At 51.5% G+C, this 17,314-nt stretch overlaps 1 protein-coding gene across 5 annotated transcripts in view; it reads right to left on the bottom strand.

Moving 5' to 3' along the window:
• The window catches only part of PHKA1 (phosphorylase kinase regulatory subunit alpha 1), a 63,669-nt gene extending 48,984 nt beyond the window's left edge, over positions 1-14,685 (bottom strand). For all 5 annotated transcript variants that reach the window (XM_029067607.2, XM_029067608.2, XM_029067610.2 and 2 more), the window contains exons 1-6: positions 14,532-14,685; positions 8,364-8,522; positions 5,194-5,241; positions 2,641-2,809; positions 2,028-2,110; positions 106-186 (exon numbers count right to left, since the gene is read on the bottom strand). In XM_029067607.2, coding sequence (XP_028923440.1) covers positions 106-186; positions 2,028-2,110; positions 2,641-2,809; positions 5,194-5,241; positions 8,364-8,522; positions 14,532-14,609 — 618 coding nt within the window. In that variant the 5' untranslated portion in view covers positions 14,610-14,685. The remainder of the gene's footprint in view (positions 1-105; positions 187-2,027; positions 2,111-2,640; positions 2,810-5,193; positions 5,242-8,363; positions 8,523-14,531) is intronic.
• Positions 14,686-17,314: the final 2,629 nt, after the last annotated feature.

Raw genomic sequence — 17,314 nt, 5'->3', positions numbered from 1 at the left:
ACCATTATTATTATGACTGTTATAGGGACGTAGCCTGGAAATATTTAGTGGACCTTTCCACTCTCTCCCCAACCTGATACCTGCTGAAAGAATGATGCGACTTACCTTCGCCATGCCAACTGAGCTGGCATTCAGCTCTGCGATCCCCTGGTTGGTCTTGTCTCCGCGCTCCCAAATCCCAAAGTCCTGCCGGAAATGCACCAATATGCGACATCATCATCATCAGCTAATGTGGATGAAGCCCTCCCTTTTAGGACAGCCCAGAACCGGACACGGGTGAAGGGATAATAAAGCAACAGGTTTTAGGCCCCTGCTTTCTTAAGAGCCACCCAGGGGACAACTTAATGAGACGAGGTCATGTGGTCTGCAAACTTGACTGGGATCCCCTCCGAGGAGAAAGACCGCTCAGAAATCCAGAATGGAGAAGCTGAATAAGAAGGGGATGGGTAAACAAAGGCAGGAGCCAACTCCTGCAGCCTTGATCTGCTCCCGTGAGGCTTGGGAATACCAGCTCCTGCCAGTGAACCCCCGAGGGTTCGGTGAGATTGGAGAAGGCAGAGGGAGGTGGATTTTCTAGCTCTGTGTAGGGATCGCTGCGTGGCTTAGAGAAGCAGCGTGGTTTAGTGGAAAGAGCCTGGGCTTGAGAGTCAGAGGTTGTGGGTTCTAATCCCGGACTCCGTCACTGGTCTGCTGTGTGACTGTGGGCAAGTCACTTCACTCCTCTGTGCCTCAGTTCTCTCCTCTGTAAAATGGGGATTAAGACTGTGAGCCCCACATGGGACAACCTGATTACCTAGTATCTACCCCAGCACTTAGAATAGTGCTTGGCACATAGTAAGCGCTTAACAAATACCACCATCATCATCATCATCTTCCCCCAACCCGCCCCAGAGATAAAGAACACCTATAGTGCCCCAAGTGGGTCAGGACAGTGGGAGTTGGGGTAGACTTGCAGGCTAGACTGTTGGCTGGTTGTGGGCAGAGAACACGTCTACCGATTCTGTTGTATCGTACTCTTCCGAGAGCTTAGGGCAGTGCTGTGCCCCCAGTAAGCGCTCAATAGATAAAACTTATTGGTGTGTCACCGACTCATCGTAAAGCTGGGGAAATGGCATCCGGGTTCTTTCTGTTTCCCTCTCCGCACCGGGAAGTTTGGCTCTGGGATTCCCCTGCTTCCAGACAGGCATCTGATCCCTTGGAGAACTTCCCCCTCTCTCCCAAACCCAGAGCCCCCCACCTTCTCTTTATCCACTGCAGTGAAACTCACACGTAGGAGCCATAACACCCCAGAAAGACTGAGAACCCAAAACGGAGACTGGCATTCCAAAATAGCAGAACATATTTGACTAACCCAACTCAACTTACAAGGCTAATCTACATTCCATAGTTGTAGGGACCAAAAAAACCAAACGGCAGCCGAGTTATAATAATATTTATGGTATTTGTTAAGCGCTTACTATGTGCCAAGCACTGCTCTAAGTGCTGAGGTAGATACAAAGTAATCAGTCCGGATCCATTCCCTCTCCCACATCATTATTATTATTATGGTACTTGTTAAATGCAATTAATACCACGCACTGTTCTAAGCACTGGTGGAGATACAAGTTAACTGGGTTGTACACAGTCCCTGTCCCACATGGGACTCTCGATCTCAATTCCCATTTTACAGATGAGGTAACAAGAAGCCCAGAGCAGTAAAGAGACTTGCCCAAGGTCACACAGCAGACATGTGGCGGACCCTGGCTTAGAACCCAGGTCCTTCTGACTCCAGGCCCATGCTCTATCCACCAGGCCACCCTGCTTCTCTAGCCAAGTGCTTTGGACACCTCGTTGCTGCTTAAAATTCAGTCTCACGCTAAAGAGGGGAGCAGAGGAAAGAAAGCTCAACAAAAGATGAAGAAAGCTGACTCGCCTAGCTGATGGAGATCAGGGATTCATCTCAGTTTGTGATGGGGGGTGAGAAGGGAAAGCACAAAGGGAAGACAGAATACCGTGTGGTCAGCAACGGTTCCCCAACGTATACTCACAGCTGTTTTGTAAGCCGCTTCTATATAAAACACCAGGTTCTGTATGAAGTTCACTTCATCCAGGCTGTAGATGATATGGAGCCCTAGGAGGGAGAAGATACAAGTTGTTCTCCCCCCTTCACCTCCCCTCAGCTAAGCCCCCTTTTCCCCCCTTTCCCTCTGCTCCTCCCCCTCCCTTCTCCTCCCCTCAGCACTGCGCTCTTTTGTATATATTTTTATTACCCTATTTATTTTGTTAATGAGGTGTACATCCCCCTTGATTAAGTTGTCTTGTTTTTGTCGTCTGTCTCCCCCGATTAGACTGTAAGCCCGTCAATGGGCAGGGATTGTCTCTATCTGTTGCCAAACTGTACATTCCAAGCGCTCAGTACAGTGCTCTGCACATAGTAAGCGCTCAATAAATGCTATTGAATGAATGAATGAATCACCACTGGCGTTCACGGCCCGACAATTCTCCTCCAGAATCCCAACAGCTAATTTGGTTGACGCAACAGCCACGAAGATGGGTCGGTCCACTTCTTCCTCGTTCTGCCAATCCCCAGAGAGTCAGGATGTCCTAAATAGCAACCCTCCGGTATGGCCGGCCCGCTGTCGTCCCTAACCCCTCACCTACCTGAAGCGGTCATCTGGGCCAGGAAGAGAAGGTAAATAGAGGTGGCGTCTAACTGGAGGTGTCCCCACTGGTCATCTCCCACCACGGTGGCACAGGTCTTGGTGTTGTACTTAGCATGGAGACTGTCCTTGGTGCTCTGACTGTATTTGAAGGACTCCACTTTGTCCACCTGAAACAAACCATTTCCGGAGGTAAATCACCAGCGTTCTAATCCCGGCTCCAGCCCTTGTCAGCTGTGGGACTTGGGGCAAGTCACTTCACTTCTCTGTCCCTCTGGTACCTCCTCTACAAAATGGGATTTAAGACCATGAGCCCTCTGTGGGACAAGGGTTATCTTGTCTAGCCCCGCGATCAGTTCAGTGCCTGGCGCACAGTAAGTCCTTAAATAGCATACAAAAAAAAAAGTCGCCACACAAGTCCAGTGGCTCTAATACTGACACACTTAAGCATGAAGTGATTTGATTGGGAAAGTGTATAACACACTAAATCCACCAATGCCATCTTTTCCTCTTGGGAGATTCAAAATAGCTGAGAGAAAATCTGAGCAAGAGAGCCAAGAGCAGTGGCATGTTCAGAGGACATAAGTGCGCATTTTAGAGTGAGGGCAATGGAAGCTATCTGGGGAGGTGTGAGGAGAAGACTGGGAGACGATACTGAGGAATTTGGGGGTTCAGTTTGAAGGAAAGGTATTATTGGCAGGAGGAAGCATGAAAACTAAATTCGCCAGTCAAAATAAAAACCAACCAAGTTTTGAGTGGAATTTGGGCTTTATTCAATAATAATCGTGGTTTTTAATTACGCGCTTACTATTTGTCAGGCACCGTACTAAGCAGGTCCCACACAGGCCTCACAGAGACTAATTAGGAGGTAAAACAGGTATTGAATCCCATTTTGCAGACAAGGGATCTGAGACACAGAGAAGTGACTTTCCCAAGGTCACACAGCAGGCAAGTGGCAGAGTCAGGGTTAGAACCCACGTTCTCTGACTCCCAGGCCCATGCTTCTTCTGCTAGGCCACACTGCTTCTCTACAGAAGTACATCCACATACTTACAAGTAGTTATGACCCTATATAAACTCCTAGGGAAGGAAATTCCCAACAGGCCAACCTTCATACAAAAGAGTATTTGCACTTACACCGGGGTTTGGGAGAATGGCAAAAACTGGCGAGGATGGGAGGCACTTAAAGAATCCAAAATCTCGTCCCAACTTGCTGAGACTTTACTGCTTATACAGAAGCACATACACAGGCAAACTCCCTTAGCGCAGATATATATATATATATATATATATATATATATATATATATATATATATGCATATGTAGTAAAGTCCCACAGCAAGTTGGAACTAGATGTCGGGTTCTGGATGTCCCCATGCTCACCTTTTTATGCCAGTCTCCCAACCCCAGAATAACACACGTACATATATATGCCTCGAATAACCTTCTGCGTTTATTCACTCCTTTCAATTTTGCTATTTCCGGTAATACCTCTGACTCCCAAGCCCGCGCTCTTTCCACTGAGCCACGCTGCTTCTGCCTTTCCTTCTGCACCCACCGTTTGTCCATCTCATCCACTAAACTGTAAGCTCCTTGAAGGCAGAGACGTTGCCTTCTATTTTCATTATACTCTCCAGAGCTCTGACTACAGTGCTTAGCTTAGGTAGAAGCAGGAGCAGCAAACACCCATCCCGGGTGGCTCCTCTTCCACCCAAGTGCCAGGGCGGAAAGTCGCCATTTGCCCACCTTGCCACCCTGGCAGTCCAATACTGCCCCACTGGAGTGAGATGAACCAATCTTCCAAGCCTTAAGAACGTTGGGATGGATGTGATGTTGGACTCTGAACCAGACTCCTGGGGCAGGAACTGGGGCTCTTCAGTTGTGAAGTACCGGAGTTTTCTTTATGGTATTTAAGCGCTTAGTATATGCCAGGCACTGTACTAAGCTCTGGGGTAGATTGAAGTTCATCAGGCTGGACCCACTCCCTGTCCCGCCATGGGGCTCACGGTCTCAATCCCCATTTTACAGATGAGGTAACCGAGGCCCAGAGAAGTGAAGCGACTTGCACAAAGTCAAACAGCAGACAAGTGGCAGAGTTGGGATGAGACCCCAGGTCCTTCTGACGCTCAGGCCCGTGCTCTTTCCACTAGGCCATGCGGCTTCTCACTGTTGCAGTTACTGTTCTAGTTGTTGGGGTTGCTGTCCATGTCGGCTTCATTTATTTTGCTGTCTGTATCCTTCCTATATTTCCTTGTGGACCCATCGCCAACCTCCCCCCGCTCCCCAATTTTCAGAGACTGTGGGACAGAAACCAGGTCTGAATGATCATCCTTGTCCTTTACCTCAGTACTGCAAACGTTACTCTTGACCCATCAGGGGCAAGATTGAACTGGCTCAACCCATCTGGGCCTCGGTTTCTCCTCCCATAAATGGCACTGCAATAGCAATGCTTAACACCTCCTGATCTCAGGCAAGGATGCCATGCAACAGGAGGAAAATTCTTGAAGCCCATCAGAAGCAAATTACAGTGGGAAAGTGTCGCCCATACTCTACCTGTCTGATCATGCACTGCAGCAATCCTCTCATCAGCTTCACTACACTCTGTAAAGAGGAATGGAAAACAAACCTGTTACGCATAGTCCTAGATGGGGAGAACATTTATTCAGCAACTGCAGCTGGCACATGACCTTTCAAGAGCACGTAACCCTACCCTGAGTTCATCTTAACATGGCATTTGCTGGGTGCCCAAGAGAGCAGAACTTGCTGAGAGAAGGACAGAAGATCATATTGAACGCTGGCTGCTTGAAGGCCAAAAACCAAAAGGGAATTAATTTTTTCTTTCATTTAAATCAAAGCAAGACAACCAGTAGATGAAGTAAATCAAAGATGGGCCAGATTTAAGTTTAGAAAAACAAACCCCAACCATCCGGTGGACCTATCCTCAGGGAAAGGAGCGGGGTGAGGGGGAGAAATAAAAACAACTCAGGGAGCTAAAGTTCCTGGATTCTCGAAGTATCGGCCTGCAGTTCGGGAAGCCGGTATCCTTTCTCTAAATAATAATAATGTTGGTATTTGTTAAGCGCTTACTATGTGCAGAGCACTGTTCTAAGCGCTGGGGTAGATACCGGGTAATCAGGTTGCCCCACATGAGGCTCACAGTCTTCACCCCCATTTTACAGATGAGGGAACTGAGGCACAGAGAAGTTAAGTGACTTGCCCGCAGTCACACCGCTGACAGGTGGCAGAGGTGGGATTCGAACCCATGACCTCTGGCTCCCAAGCCCGGGCTCTTGCCACTGAGCCGCGTGACGTTGCCTCAGACGACCCAAGGAGACCCCCATTTGGAGGCCAGACTGGCAAGTGAGGAGGGTCTATGTCCGAAAAGTGGAAAGAGTAAAATGTGACTGGGAAATGACAGGAAAACCATAAGACCTTCCGATCTCTGGGTCTAAGCCATCTTCCTCTTCTCTCCCTGTAGCCGAGACTCACTCACAATTGAAACGCTTTAAAGGGCTGCCTGGAAAATCCCTGAATCTGCCAGTCTAACTACAAACTATCCGAACGTCTTGGCAAAGGCCCATCGGACAGTTGTACGGGCTGAAGGCACTCTAATTTAGAGGATGCCAGACAGGTGTTTTGCTTCCTCGGAAGAACCTCTCCACCGAAGGAGCCCGCCGGACCAGCGAGCTGCTAAAACGAATCATCAAAACCCAACACGCCGGTCTTCAAGTCCTCCCTCGCCCTGTTCCTCCTCTAAAAAAAGCACTCGGGACAGACTAGAAGCAACTGACTCCCGGGGAGATTAGCAGGATGACTCTGCATTAAGAACCCTCCTCCACTCCCACCTCCTCCAGGAAGCTTCCCCAATTCTCGGGGGCAAGATAAGGAGGCTCCATTTCGCCTGAGGAGCTGACTGAAAACAAGCCCCCAAACCGGTTCTTCCAATAATAATAATGATGGCATTTGTTAAGCGCTTACTATGTGCAAAGCACTGTTGTAAGCGCCGGGAGGATACGAGGTGATCGGGTTGTCCCACGTGGGGCTCACAGTCTTCATCCCCATTTTACAGTCGAGGTAACTGAGGCACAGAGAAGTTAATTGATTTGCCCAAAGTCACACAGCTAACAAGCGGCGGAGCCGGGATTAGAACCCATGACCTGTGACTCCCCAGCCCGTGCTCTTTCCACTGAGCCCTGCTGCTTCTCAATGCCTCGGTTGGAACGGACTACCAACTCCATTGTACTGTACCCTCTGAGTGCTCAGTAGAGTGCTTTGCACACAGTAAGGACTTTCTAAATAATAATGTTGGTATTTGTTAAGCGCTTACCATGTGCAGAGCGCTGTTCTAAGCGCTGGGGTAGACACAGGGGAATCAGGTTGTCCCACGTGAGGCTCCCGGTCTTCATCCCCATTTTACAGATGAGGTATCTGAGGCCCAGAGAAGTGAAGTGACTTGCCCACAGTCACACAGCTGACAAGCGGCAGAGCCGGCATTCGAACCCATGACCTCTGACTCCCAAGCCCGGGCTCTTTCCACTGAGCCATGACTTCTAATGCAATCTCCTAAAGAGCAGAAACCACTCCTTTTCTGCTCTTTAGGAGGTTGCATTAGACCCAACCCTCTCTCCCCTCAGAAACCTTGCGAGAGGTGTTTGGGCATCCATCCATCAGTGGTATTTATTGAGCGCCTTTTGAAAAATGGTATTTAAGTGGTTACCGTGTTCCAGGCGCTGCACTAAGCGCTGGGGTAGATACAAACTGATCAGGTTGGTCTCAGTCCCTGTCCCCCACGGGGCTCACAGTCTTAATCCCCATTTTCCAGATGAGGTTAACTGAGGCCCAGAGAAGTAAAGCGACTTGTCCAAGCTCACGCAGCAGACAAGTGGCGGAGCCGTGATTAGAACCCATAACCTTCTGACTCCCAGGCCGTGCTCTATCCACTAGGCCACGCTGCCTCTCGGTAACAGCGTGGCTCAGTGGAAAGAGCACGGGCTTTGGAGTCAGAGGTCATGGGTTCGAATCCCGGCTCGGCCACTCGTCAGCTGGGCGACTTTGGGCGAGTCACTTCACTTCTCCGTGCCTCCGTTCCCTCATCTGTAAAATGGGGATTAAGACCGTGAGCCCCACGTGGGACAACCTGATTCCCCTGTGTCTACCCCAGCGCTTAGAACAGTGCTCGGCACATAGTAAGCGCTTAACAAATACCAACATTATTATTATTATTATTATTATTAAAACGGGGATTAAAACCGTGAGCCCCACGTGGGACACCCCGATCACCTTGTATCCCCCCCCCCCCCCAGCGCTTAGAACAGTGCTCTGCATATAGCAAGCAGAGAAGCAGCGTGGCTCAGTGGAAGGAGCCCGGGCTTGGGAGTCAGAGGTCATGAGTTCGAATCCCGGCTCTGCCACTCGTCAGCCGTGTGACCGTGGGCGAGTCGCTTCGCTTCTCTGGGCCTCAGTTCCCTCATCTGTAAAATGGGGATTAACTGGGAGCCTCACGTGGGACGACCCGATGACCCTGTATCTAACCCAGCGCTTAGAACGGTGCTCGGCACATAGTAAGTGCTCAACAAATACCAACATTATTAACAAATGCCACCATTACCATTATTATGATTAGTTCGCTTCCCTACCCCTGTCACGGGCCCCCACCACGCACAAACGCACACCCTTCCAGGCTCCTTCCTTAGAAGGACGCAGTGACCCTCTGGCGTACGTACCTGTTCCAGCTCATAGGCCTTCGCTTTGTCCTCATCCCGGTCGGCATTCTTCCTGTAAGCCAGGCCCAGCCCCCACACAGCCAGAATGCTGTACACGTTGTCCCGCACCCAGGCATCTTTCTGATCGAAGCTGGCCGGGAGCAGTCCCGTCACGGCATTCTGCAAGACCAAGAAAGGTTCGGGGAGATGCATCTTAATTAAAAATAACGTTGGCATTGGTTAAGCGCTTACTAGGTGCCGAGCACTCTTCTAAGCGCTGGGGTAGACACAGGGGGAATCAGGTTGTCCCACGTGGGGCTCACGGTCTTCATTCCCATTTTACAGATGAGGTCACTGAGGCCCAGAGAAGTGAAGTGACTCGCCCACAGTCACACAGCTGACAAGGGGCAGAGCTGGGATTCGCACTCATGACCCCCGACTCCAAAGCCCGGGTTCCTTCCACTGAGACAGATCTTGGGGGACGGTGAGGGTGACTTGCTACTCTGAGGTAGCCTGGCGGCCCCGTTAATCTCCGAAGGAGGAGTTTCTGGAACAGGGAATGACTGTTCCATTTCTCTAAGCCTGTTTACATCTCTTCTCCCTCCGGCACTCGTTTCCATTCTCGTTCCCGCCGGGCTCCGTCCACTAGACCATGCTGCGTCTCCCGCTGGTTATGAGGAAAAAACGCCCTTTAGTATTTACTATCATTCATTCATTCCCGAGTATTTATTGAGCGCTTACTATGTGCAGAGCACTGGACTAAGCGCTTGGAAGGGACAGATCGGCAACAGATAGAGACAGGCCCTGCCCTTTGACGGGCGCACGGTCTAAAGGGGAGACCGACAGATAAAAACAACAGCAACAAATAGAATCGAGGGGATGAACATCTCATTAAAACAAGAGCAATAAATGGAATCAAGGTGACGGACAGCTCATTAACAAAATAAATAGGGTAATGAAAATATATACAGTCGAGCGGACGAGCACAGTGCCGAGGGGAAGGGAGAGGGGGAGGAGCAGAGGGGAAGGGGGAAAAAGAGGGCTTAGCTGAGGGAGGGGGGTAGGAGGGAGCAGAGGGAAAAGGGGCACGGGTATTATTCATTGTTAATAACAAGATAACATCCTTAGCCCCAGTCAAACCTCAATTTTCCCTGGGAAGAAACTGGAGAAGTGGCTAAGTGACTAAGTGGAAAAAGGGCATAAGAAAAGAAGTCCGGAGGCCCTGGTTCTAACGGCAGCTTTGGCACTGACCTGCCCTAGACGTTAAGCAAGTCGCTCGGGCTCTCGGGGCCTCAGCGTCCTCCTTTCTGAAATGGGGATAACCCCAGTTCTCCTCACCACCTTAAATAGTGAGTTCCTCGTGGGACAGGTATACTCTTGTGTCTAAATGTTTAGCAGAGTGGTCGACACCCTTATTATTCATAATGAGAAAGAACTGCTGCCCCACACCCTGGAAAAAGAAATGGCCACACTACCAATTTCCAAGTTTTCCCTCGCCGTCTGCTCATTAGAAATCAACTGTCCGCTGCACAACTGTACCTGCCCACTTGCAGACACAAGGTCTATCATAATAATAATGTTGGTATTTGTTAATAATAATAATAACGTTGGTATTGGTTAAGCGCTTACTATGTGCAGAGCACCGTTCTAAGCGCTGGGGGAGATACAGGGTCGTCAGGTTGTCCCACGTGAGGCTCAAGGTCTTAATCCCCATTTCCCAGATGAGGTAACTGAGGCCCAGAGAAGCGACTTGCCCACAGTCACACAGCTGACGAGTGGCCGAGCGGCATTCGAACCCATGACCTCGGACTCCCAAGCCCGGGCTCTCTCCACTGAGCCACGCTGCTTCTCACGGTAACGGAAAAGTGTGCATTTCCACCGGCCTCCCCCTCTTCACCCTTTCCCCATTCGGTCTGGGCACAAAGTCAATCGACGCTTCCCCGAACTACACTGTTATCGAAGAACAAAGAACACTGGGATTATGTCAAATCACCCCTCATAAAATCGCGACGATGTCACGACTTAGAAGTCAGGAAGAAAGGACTGCAGGAGAAAAATATCTAGCACACCCCACCACCAGTCTCTATTTTTACCAAAGCTTTCGGGGGCAAACTCCTCAAACTACCTGTTGCAATTTTCTATATACTAATTCCTCTTTTCCACCTTCCTGACCCTCATAATCAGGACGATCTTCCCTCTGAGCCCCCACTGGACTCTCTTGCTGATATTTACTCTGTTCGCACTTACTGGAAACGAGAAACTGAAATCAGATTCCTACTTAAGAATGATCCCACTCCAATTTACACACATCGGGGCATTGCGAGCGGCTTAATTATGGAAGCGTGGCATTTTGAAAAGGGACAACGCAACACGAGAAATGGAACGGACCCGTAGAAATGAATAAAGGTAGATTTTCATAATATTATTATAACCCTTTTTACATCTACAGTCCTCTGAACAGTCACACGCCGATTAAATTAACAAAGCCTCGTTAAAACTCCAGAATGCTTCATTCGGAGGACAATCCTGCCAATTGTAATAACCATGCTGGGATTTATTAAGCGCTTACTAAGTGCAGAGCACTGTTCTAAGCGCTGGGGTATACAGGGTAATCGGGTTGTCCCACGTGAGGCTCCCAGTCTTCATCCCCATTTTACAGATGAGGTCACTGAGGCCCAGAGAAGTGAAGTGATTTGCCCACAGTCGCACAGCTGACAAGTGGCAGAGCTGGGATTCGAACCCATGACCTCCGACTCCCAAGCCCGGGCTCTTTCCCCTGCGCCACGCTGCTTCGTTTACTGTGTGCGCAGCACTATACTAGGCGCTTGGGAGAGTGCAATATAGCAATAACAGTGTCGGCAGACACTCGTTGACGATGCCAATAATAACGTTGGTATTCGTTAAGCGCTTACTATGTGCAGAGCACCGTTCTAAGCGCTGGGGGAGATCCAGGGGAATCGGGTCGTCCCACGTGAGGCTCCCAGTTAATCCCCATTTTACAGATGAGGGAACTGAGGCCCAGAGAAGTGAAGTGACTCGCCCACGGTCACGCGGCTGACGAGTGGCCGAGCCGGGAGTCGAACCCATGACCTCTGACTCCGAAGCCCGGGCTCTTTCCACCGAGCCACGATGCCAATCGAGCGGTTATTTTAACCGAGGTCAAATGAGTTCTTGTCGGCGCTCTTTTCTCTCGGAAGCGTTTCGCCACCACCGGGTGTTTTCGTTTTCCTGGTCAGACAGAGGTGGAAGAAGTTTTTCTTCTTTTCTGATAAAGGCGAATGAGCCGATCCTAGTAAAGAAAATGCCACGTCTGATTGATTGATTGATTGATTGATTGATTGATCGAGTGCAGAGAATGGGCTTTTTGCGGTCCCAATCAAGGGACCGGACAAGGTTTTCAAAGCCATGTCCGTGGCCCCGTGGACAACACACAGGGCAGGAGTGGTTTTTAACCCTCCCTGACTTGCTGGACGACCTCGGGCGACCCCTCGTCAGCCTCTGGGACTCAGTTTCCCAATCTGTCAAAGGGGGCAGGAGAGACCGCTCAATTGCAAATTCCTGGCCAAAGATAAACGCGCTGAACTCTGCCCACTGAACGGGTCTCCCGGCTCGGTTCTGCTACCCAAGCGCTTAGTACAGTGCTCTGGAGGCAGTAAGCGCTCAATAAATACCACGGGTTGACTGATTGGTCCCTGCGGCGGAAGGGTCCCGCACCTCTCCAGTGCGGGACAGGGACTCTTCTCTGCCACTCGTCTGCTGTGTGACCTTGGGCGAATCACTTAACTTCGCTGTGCTTCGGTTCCCTCATCTGTAAAATGGGGATTAAAAACTGTGAGCCCCACGTGGGACGACTCGATTACAGCACTTAGAACGGTGCTCGGCACGGGAAGCAGCGTGGCTCAGTGGAAAGAGCCCGGGCTTCGGAGTCAGAGGTCATGAGTTCGACTCCCGGCTCGGCCACGCGTCAGCCGCGTGACCGTGGGCGAGTCACTCCGCTTCTCTGGGCCTCAGTTCCCTCATCTGTAAAATGGGGATTAACTGGGAGCCTCACGTGGGACGACCCGATTCCCCTGGGTCTCCCCCAGCGCTTAGAACGGTGCTCTGCACATAGGAAGCGCTTAACCAATACCCACATTATTATTATTACATAATAACCACTTAAATACCATCATTATTATTATCCAATCCTATTTGCTTGCATCCACCCCAGCGCTTAAGTACAGTGCACGGCACATATAGGCGCTTCCTCCCTTTATTATCCAAGCCTATTTACTTGCATCCACCCCAGCGCTTAGTACAGTGCACGGCACATATAGGCGCTTCCTCCCTCCTCCCCTCCACCAAACTCTCTTCCCCTCCTCAAAGTCCTCCTGAGAGGTCACCTCCTCCAGGAGGCCTTCCCATACTGAGCCCTCCCTTTCCCTTTGCTCCTTCCCTCCCCATTCCCCCCTTCCCCTCCCCACAGCACTTGTGCATATTTGTATATATTATTTATTACTCTATTGATTTTATTAATGATGTGTATATATCTGATTCTATTTTGATGGTACTGACTCCTGACTATTTGTTTTGTTGTCCGTCTTCCCCCTTTTAGACCACGAGCCCGTCATTGGGCGGGGATTGTCTCTATCCGCTGCCCAATCGTCCATTCCAAGCGCTTAGTCCAGCGCTCTGCACATAGTAAGCGCTCAATAAATACGACTGAATGAATGAATGAACACCATATAATAATGTTGGTATCTGTTAAGCGCCTACTATGTGCAGAGCACCGTTCTAAGCGCTGGGGGAGATCCAGGGTCATCGGGTTGTCCCACGTGAGGCTCACAGTCTTAATCCCCATTTTACAGAAGAGGTCACTGAGGCCCAGAGAAGCGAAGTGACTCGCCCCCGGTCACGCAGCTGACAAGTGGAAGAGCCGGGAGTCGAACTCGTGATCTCTGACTCCGAAGCCCGGGCTCTTTCCACTGAGCCACGCCGCTTCCCCTTGCTTGTATTTGCTTGTATCCACCCCTGCGCTTAGTACAGTGCTTGGCACCTAGTGAGCGCTTAGCAAAACCCACAGTTATCACTATTAATCAACAATATTACATTACTACATTGCCATTTATGAAAAACAACAGTAAGAATAATGACGGCACTTATTAAGTGCTTACTATGAAGCCAAGCACTGTTCCAAGCGTTGGGGAAGAGTCAAGTTAGGGTGGACACCGTCCCCGCCGTACACGGGGCTGACACTCTTCCTCCCCATTTTCCAGATGAGGTCCCTGAGGCCCAGAGAAGCGGCGGGGCTCAGTGGAAAGAGCCCGGGCTTGGGAGTCCGAGGTCATGGGTTCGACTCCCGGCTCGGCCACTCGTCAGCCGTGTGACCGTGGGCGAGTCGCTTCACTTCTCTGGGCCTCAGTTCTCTCCTCTGTCAAATGGGGATGAAGACCGGGAGCCTCACGTGGGACAACCTGATGACCCTGTATCTACCCCAGCGCTTAGCACAGTGCTCCGCACAGAGTAAGGGCGTAACAAATACCAACATTATTATTACTCCAGCGCTCCGCACATGGTAAGGGCTTAACAAATACCGACATTAACATTATTATTATGACCCCAACGCTTAGCACAGCGCTCCGCCCATAGTAAGGGCTTAGCAAATGCCAACATTATTATTGTGACCCCAGCGCTCCGCACACAGTAAGGGCGTAACAAATACCAACATTATTATTACTCCAGCGCTCCGCACATAGTAAGGGCTTAACAAATACCGACATTAACATTATTATTATGACCCCAACGCTTAGCACAGCGCTCCGCCCATAGTATATACCAACATTACTATTATTATTATTATTACAACCAAATTATTACAACCAGTATACACAACCAGTATATACCAACATTACTATTATTATTATTATTACAACCAAATACCAACATTACTATTATTATTATTATTGTGACCCCAGCGCTTAGCACAGCGCTCCGCACGTAGTAAGCGCTTAACCAACCCCAACCTGATTTTATCACCGCCGACCGGCCCAGGGTCACCCAGCAGACAGGTGGCGGGGGCGGGATTAGAACCCACGCCCTTCTGACCCCCCCCCCCCCCCGCCGGGCCGGGGCCGCTGAGCCCCGCGGGGTGGGGATTGTTCATCCTCCTTATTAGACGATGGGAGTGATGCCGGCGGGGGCTTCACCCACCTGGTGGCAGAGGATGGTCTGCTGGACCAGCCTGGCGTAGCCGTCCAGACGGACGCCCGAGTTGCTCCTGCTCCTCATGCTGCTGCGGGTGGGAGCCCCCCGGTGACCTCTGACCTCTGACCCCTGCCCGCCTGCCTGCCCTCCTACCCGCTCCGCCCGGCCCGGCTCTAGCCGGCGCTCCGGGCGCCCCCCCCCCCTCCGCCCCGCCCCGCCCTCCCATTGGCCCGCGGCCGCCGGAGGACGCCGCCCCATTGGTCGGGGAGGGCTGGGGTCGCCACCCCATTGGTCGGGGGGGGGGGGACGACGGGCGCCGCCTCTTTAGCCCGGGGGGGCGCCATCCCATTGGTCGGGGAGGGCAGGGGCGACACCCCATTGGTCGGGGAGGGCTGGGGTCGCCACCCCATTGGTCGGGGGGGACGACGGGCGCCTCCTCTTTAGCCCGGGGGGGGGCGGGCGCCATCCCATTGGTCGGGGAGGGCTGGGGTCGCCACCCCATTGGTCGGGGGGGGACGACGGGCGCCGCCTCTTTAGCCCGGGGGGGGGGGGCGGGCGGGCGCCATCCCATTGGTCGGGGAGGGCTGGGGCGACACCCCATTGGTCGGGGGAGGGCGGGAGGGGGGGTACCGCCTCTTTAGCCGAGGGAGGTAGAGCGGGCGCCACCCCATTGGTCGGGGTGGGCTGAGGGCACCGCCCCATTGGTCGGGGGAGGGCGGGCGGCCACCGCTTCTTTAGACCGGGGAGGTAGGGCGGGCGACGCCCCATTGGTCGGGGGAGGGACGGGACACCGCCCCATTGGTCGGGGGAGGGCGGGGGGCACCGCCTCTTTAGGCGGGCGACACCCCATTGGTCGGGGAGGGCTGAGGGCATCGCCCCATTGGTCGGGGGAGGGCGGGCGGGCACCCCTTCTTTAGCCACGGTAGGGCGGGCGGGCGCCACCCCATTGGTCGGGGAGGACTGAGGGCGCCACCCCATTGGCCGGGGGAGGAGGCCGGGCTCCACCCCATTGGTCGAGGGAGGGCTGGGGTGTCACCCTAAAGGCCAAGGGAGCTTTGGCGGGCACTGCCCCTTTAGTCAAGGGCGGGCGGGCGGGCGCCACCCCATTGGTCGGGGGGCACTGAGGGCGCCACCCCATTGGTCGGGGGAGGGCAGGGGTCGCCGCCCTATTGGTCAGACGAGGGCGGGCGGGCGGGCGTGGACAGGTCACTTCACCTCTCTGGGCCTCGGTGACCTCATCTGGAAAATGGGGGTGAAGACTGGGAGCCCCACGCGGGACAGGGACCGGGGCCAATCGATGACTTTGTATCCACCCCAGCGCTTAGAATAGTGCCTGGCACAGAGTAAGCGCTTAATAAAATAAAATTGAAAAAGTTCTTGCTGCCCTGCAGAATTTTTTAATGGTATTTCTTGGGAGTCCGAGGTCATGGGTTCGAATCCCGGCTCTGCCACTTGTCAGCTGTGGGGCTGTGGGCAAGTCACTTCTCTGGGCCTCAGTGACCTCATCTGTAAAATGGGGATTAAAAGTGTGAATCCACGTGGGACAACCTGATTACCTTGTATCTCCCCCGGCGCTTAGAACAGTGCTTGGCACATAGGAAGCGCTTAACAAATACCAACATTATTATTATTATTATTATTATTATTAGAGCAGCAGCGAGGCTCAGGGGAAAGAGTCCAGGCTTGGGAGTCCGAGGTCATGGGTTCAAATCCCGGCTCTGCCACTTGTCAGCTGTGGGACTGTGGGCAAGTCACTTCACTTCTCTGTGCCTCGGTTACCTCACCTGTAAAATGGGGATTAACTGTGAGCCTCACATGGGACAACCCGATCACCCTGTATCTACTCCAGCGCTTAGAACGGTGCTTGGCACATAGTAAGCACTTAACAAATACCAACATTATTATTATGACTTTGTGTTGGACCCTGTACTAAACATAGGGGAGGATAATTGTGGCATTTCTAAAGTCATTCATTCATTCAGTAGTATTTATTGAGCGCTTACTGTGTGCAGAACACTGTACTAAGCGCTTGGAATGTACAAATCGGCAACAGATAGAGACAGTCCCTGCCCTTTGACGGGCTCGCAGTCTAATCGGGGGAGACGGACAGACAAGAACAATGGCAATAAATAGAATCGAGGGGAAGAGCATCTCATTAAAACAATAGCAATAAATAGAATCAAGGGGATGTACATCTCATTAACAAAATAAATAGGGTATTAAAAATATATGCAAATGAGCGGACGAGCACAAATGAGCGGACAAGCACAAATGAGCGGACGAGCACAAGTCCTTACTATGAAATGAGCAGCGAACTAAACACGGGGGATACATACAAGATAATCAGCTCTTGGGACTCATAGTCTAACTAGGAGAGAGAACCGGTATTGAATCCCCATTTTGCAGATGAGGCACTTGAGGCACAGAGAAGTGAAGTGACTTGTAGAGTCAGCATTTGAACCCAGATCCTCGGACTCCCCGGCCCATGCTCTTCCAACTAGGCCGCACTGCTTCTCATTGTTCATTCAGTAGTATTGATTGAGCGCTTACTATGTGTAGAGCACTGTACTAAGTGCTTGGAATGGACAATTCGGCAACAGATAGAGACAATCCCTGCCCAGTGATGGGCTCACAAGCTAATAAAATCTAATCTAATCATTAGATCTAATCATAATAATCTAATAATCATCATCATAATAATCTAGTCTAATCAGATGGAAATGCCCTGTTTCTAAGAACTCGAATGGCAGTCACTCAAGCAATCGCTCAATCGTGCTTTTATCGTGGTA

This window comes from Ornithorhynchus anatinus, chromosome 6 (assembly GCF_004115215.2).
Source record: "Ornithorhynchus anatinus isolate Pmale09 chromosome 6, mOrnAna1.pri.v4, whole genome shotgun sequence".
NCBI classification, from domain to species: domain Eukaryota; kingdom Metazoa; phylum Chordata; class Mammalia; order Monotremata; family Ornithorhynchidae; genus Ornithorhynchus; species Ornithorhynchus anatinus.
This window is presented reverse-complemented; position numbering and strand designations above follow the sequence as displayed.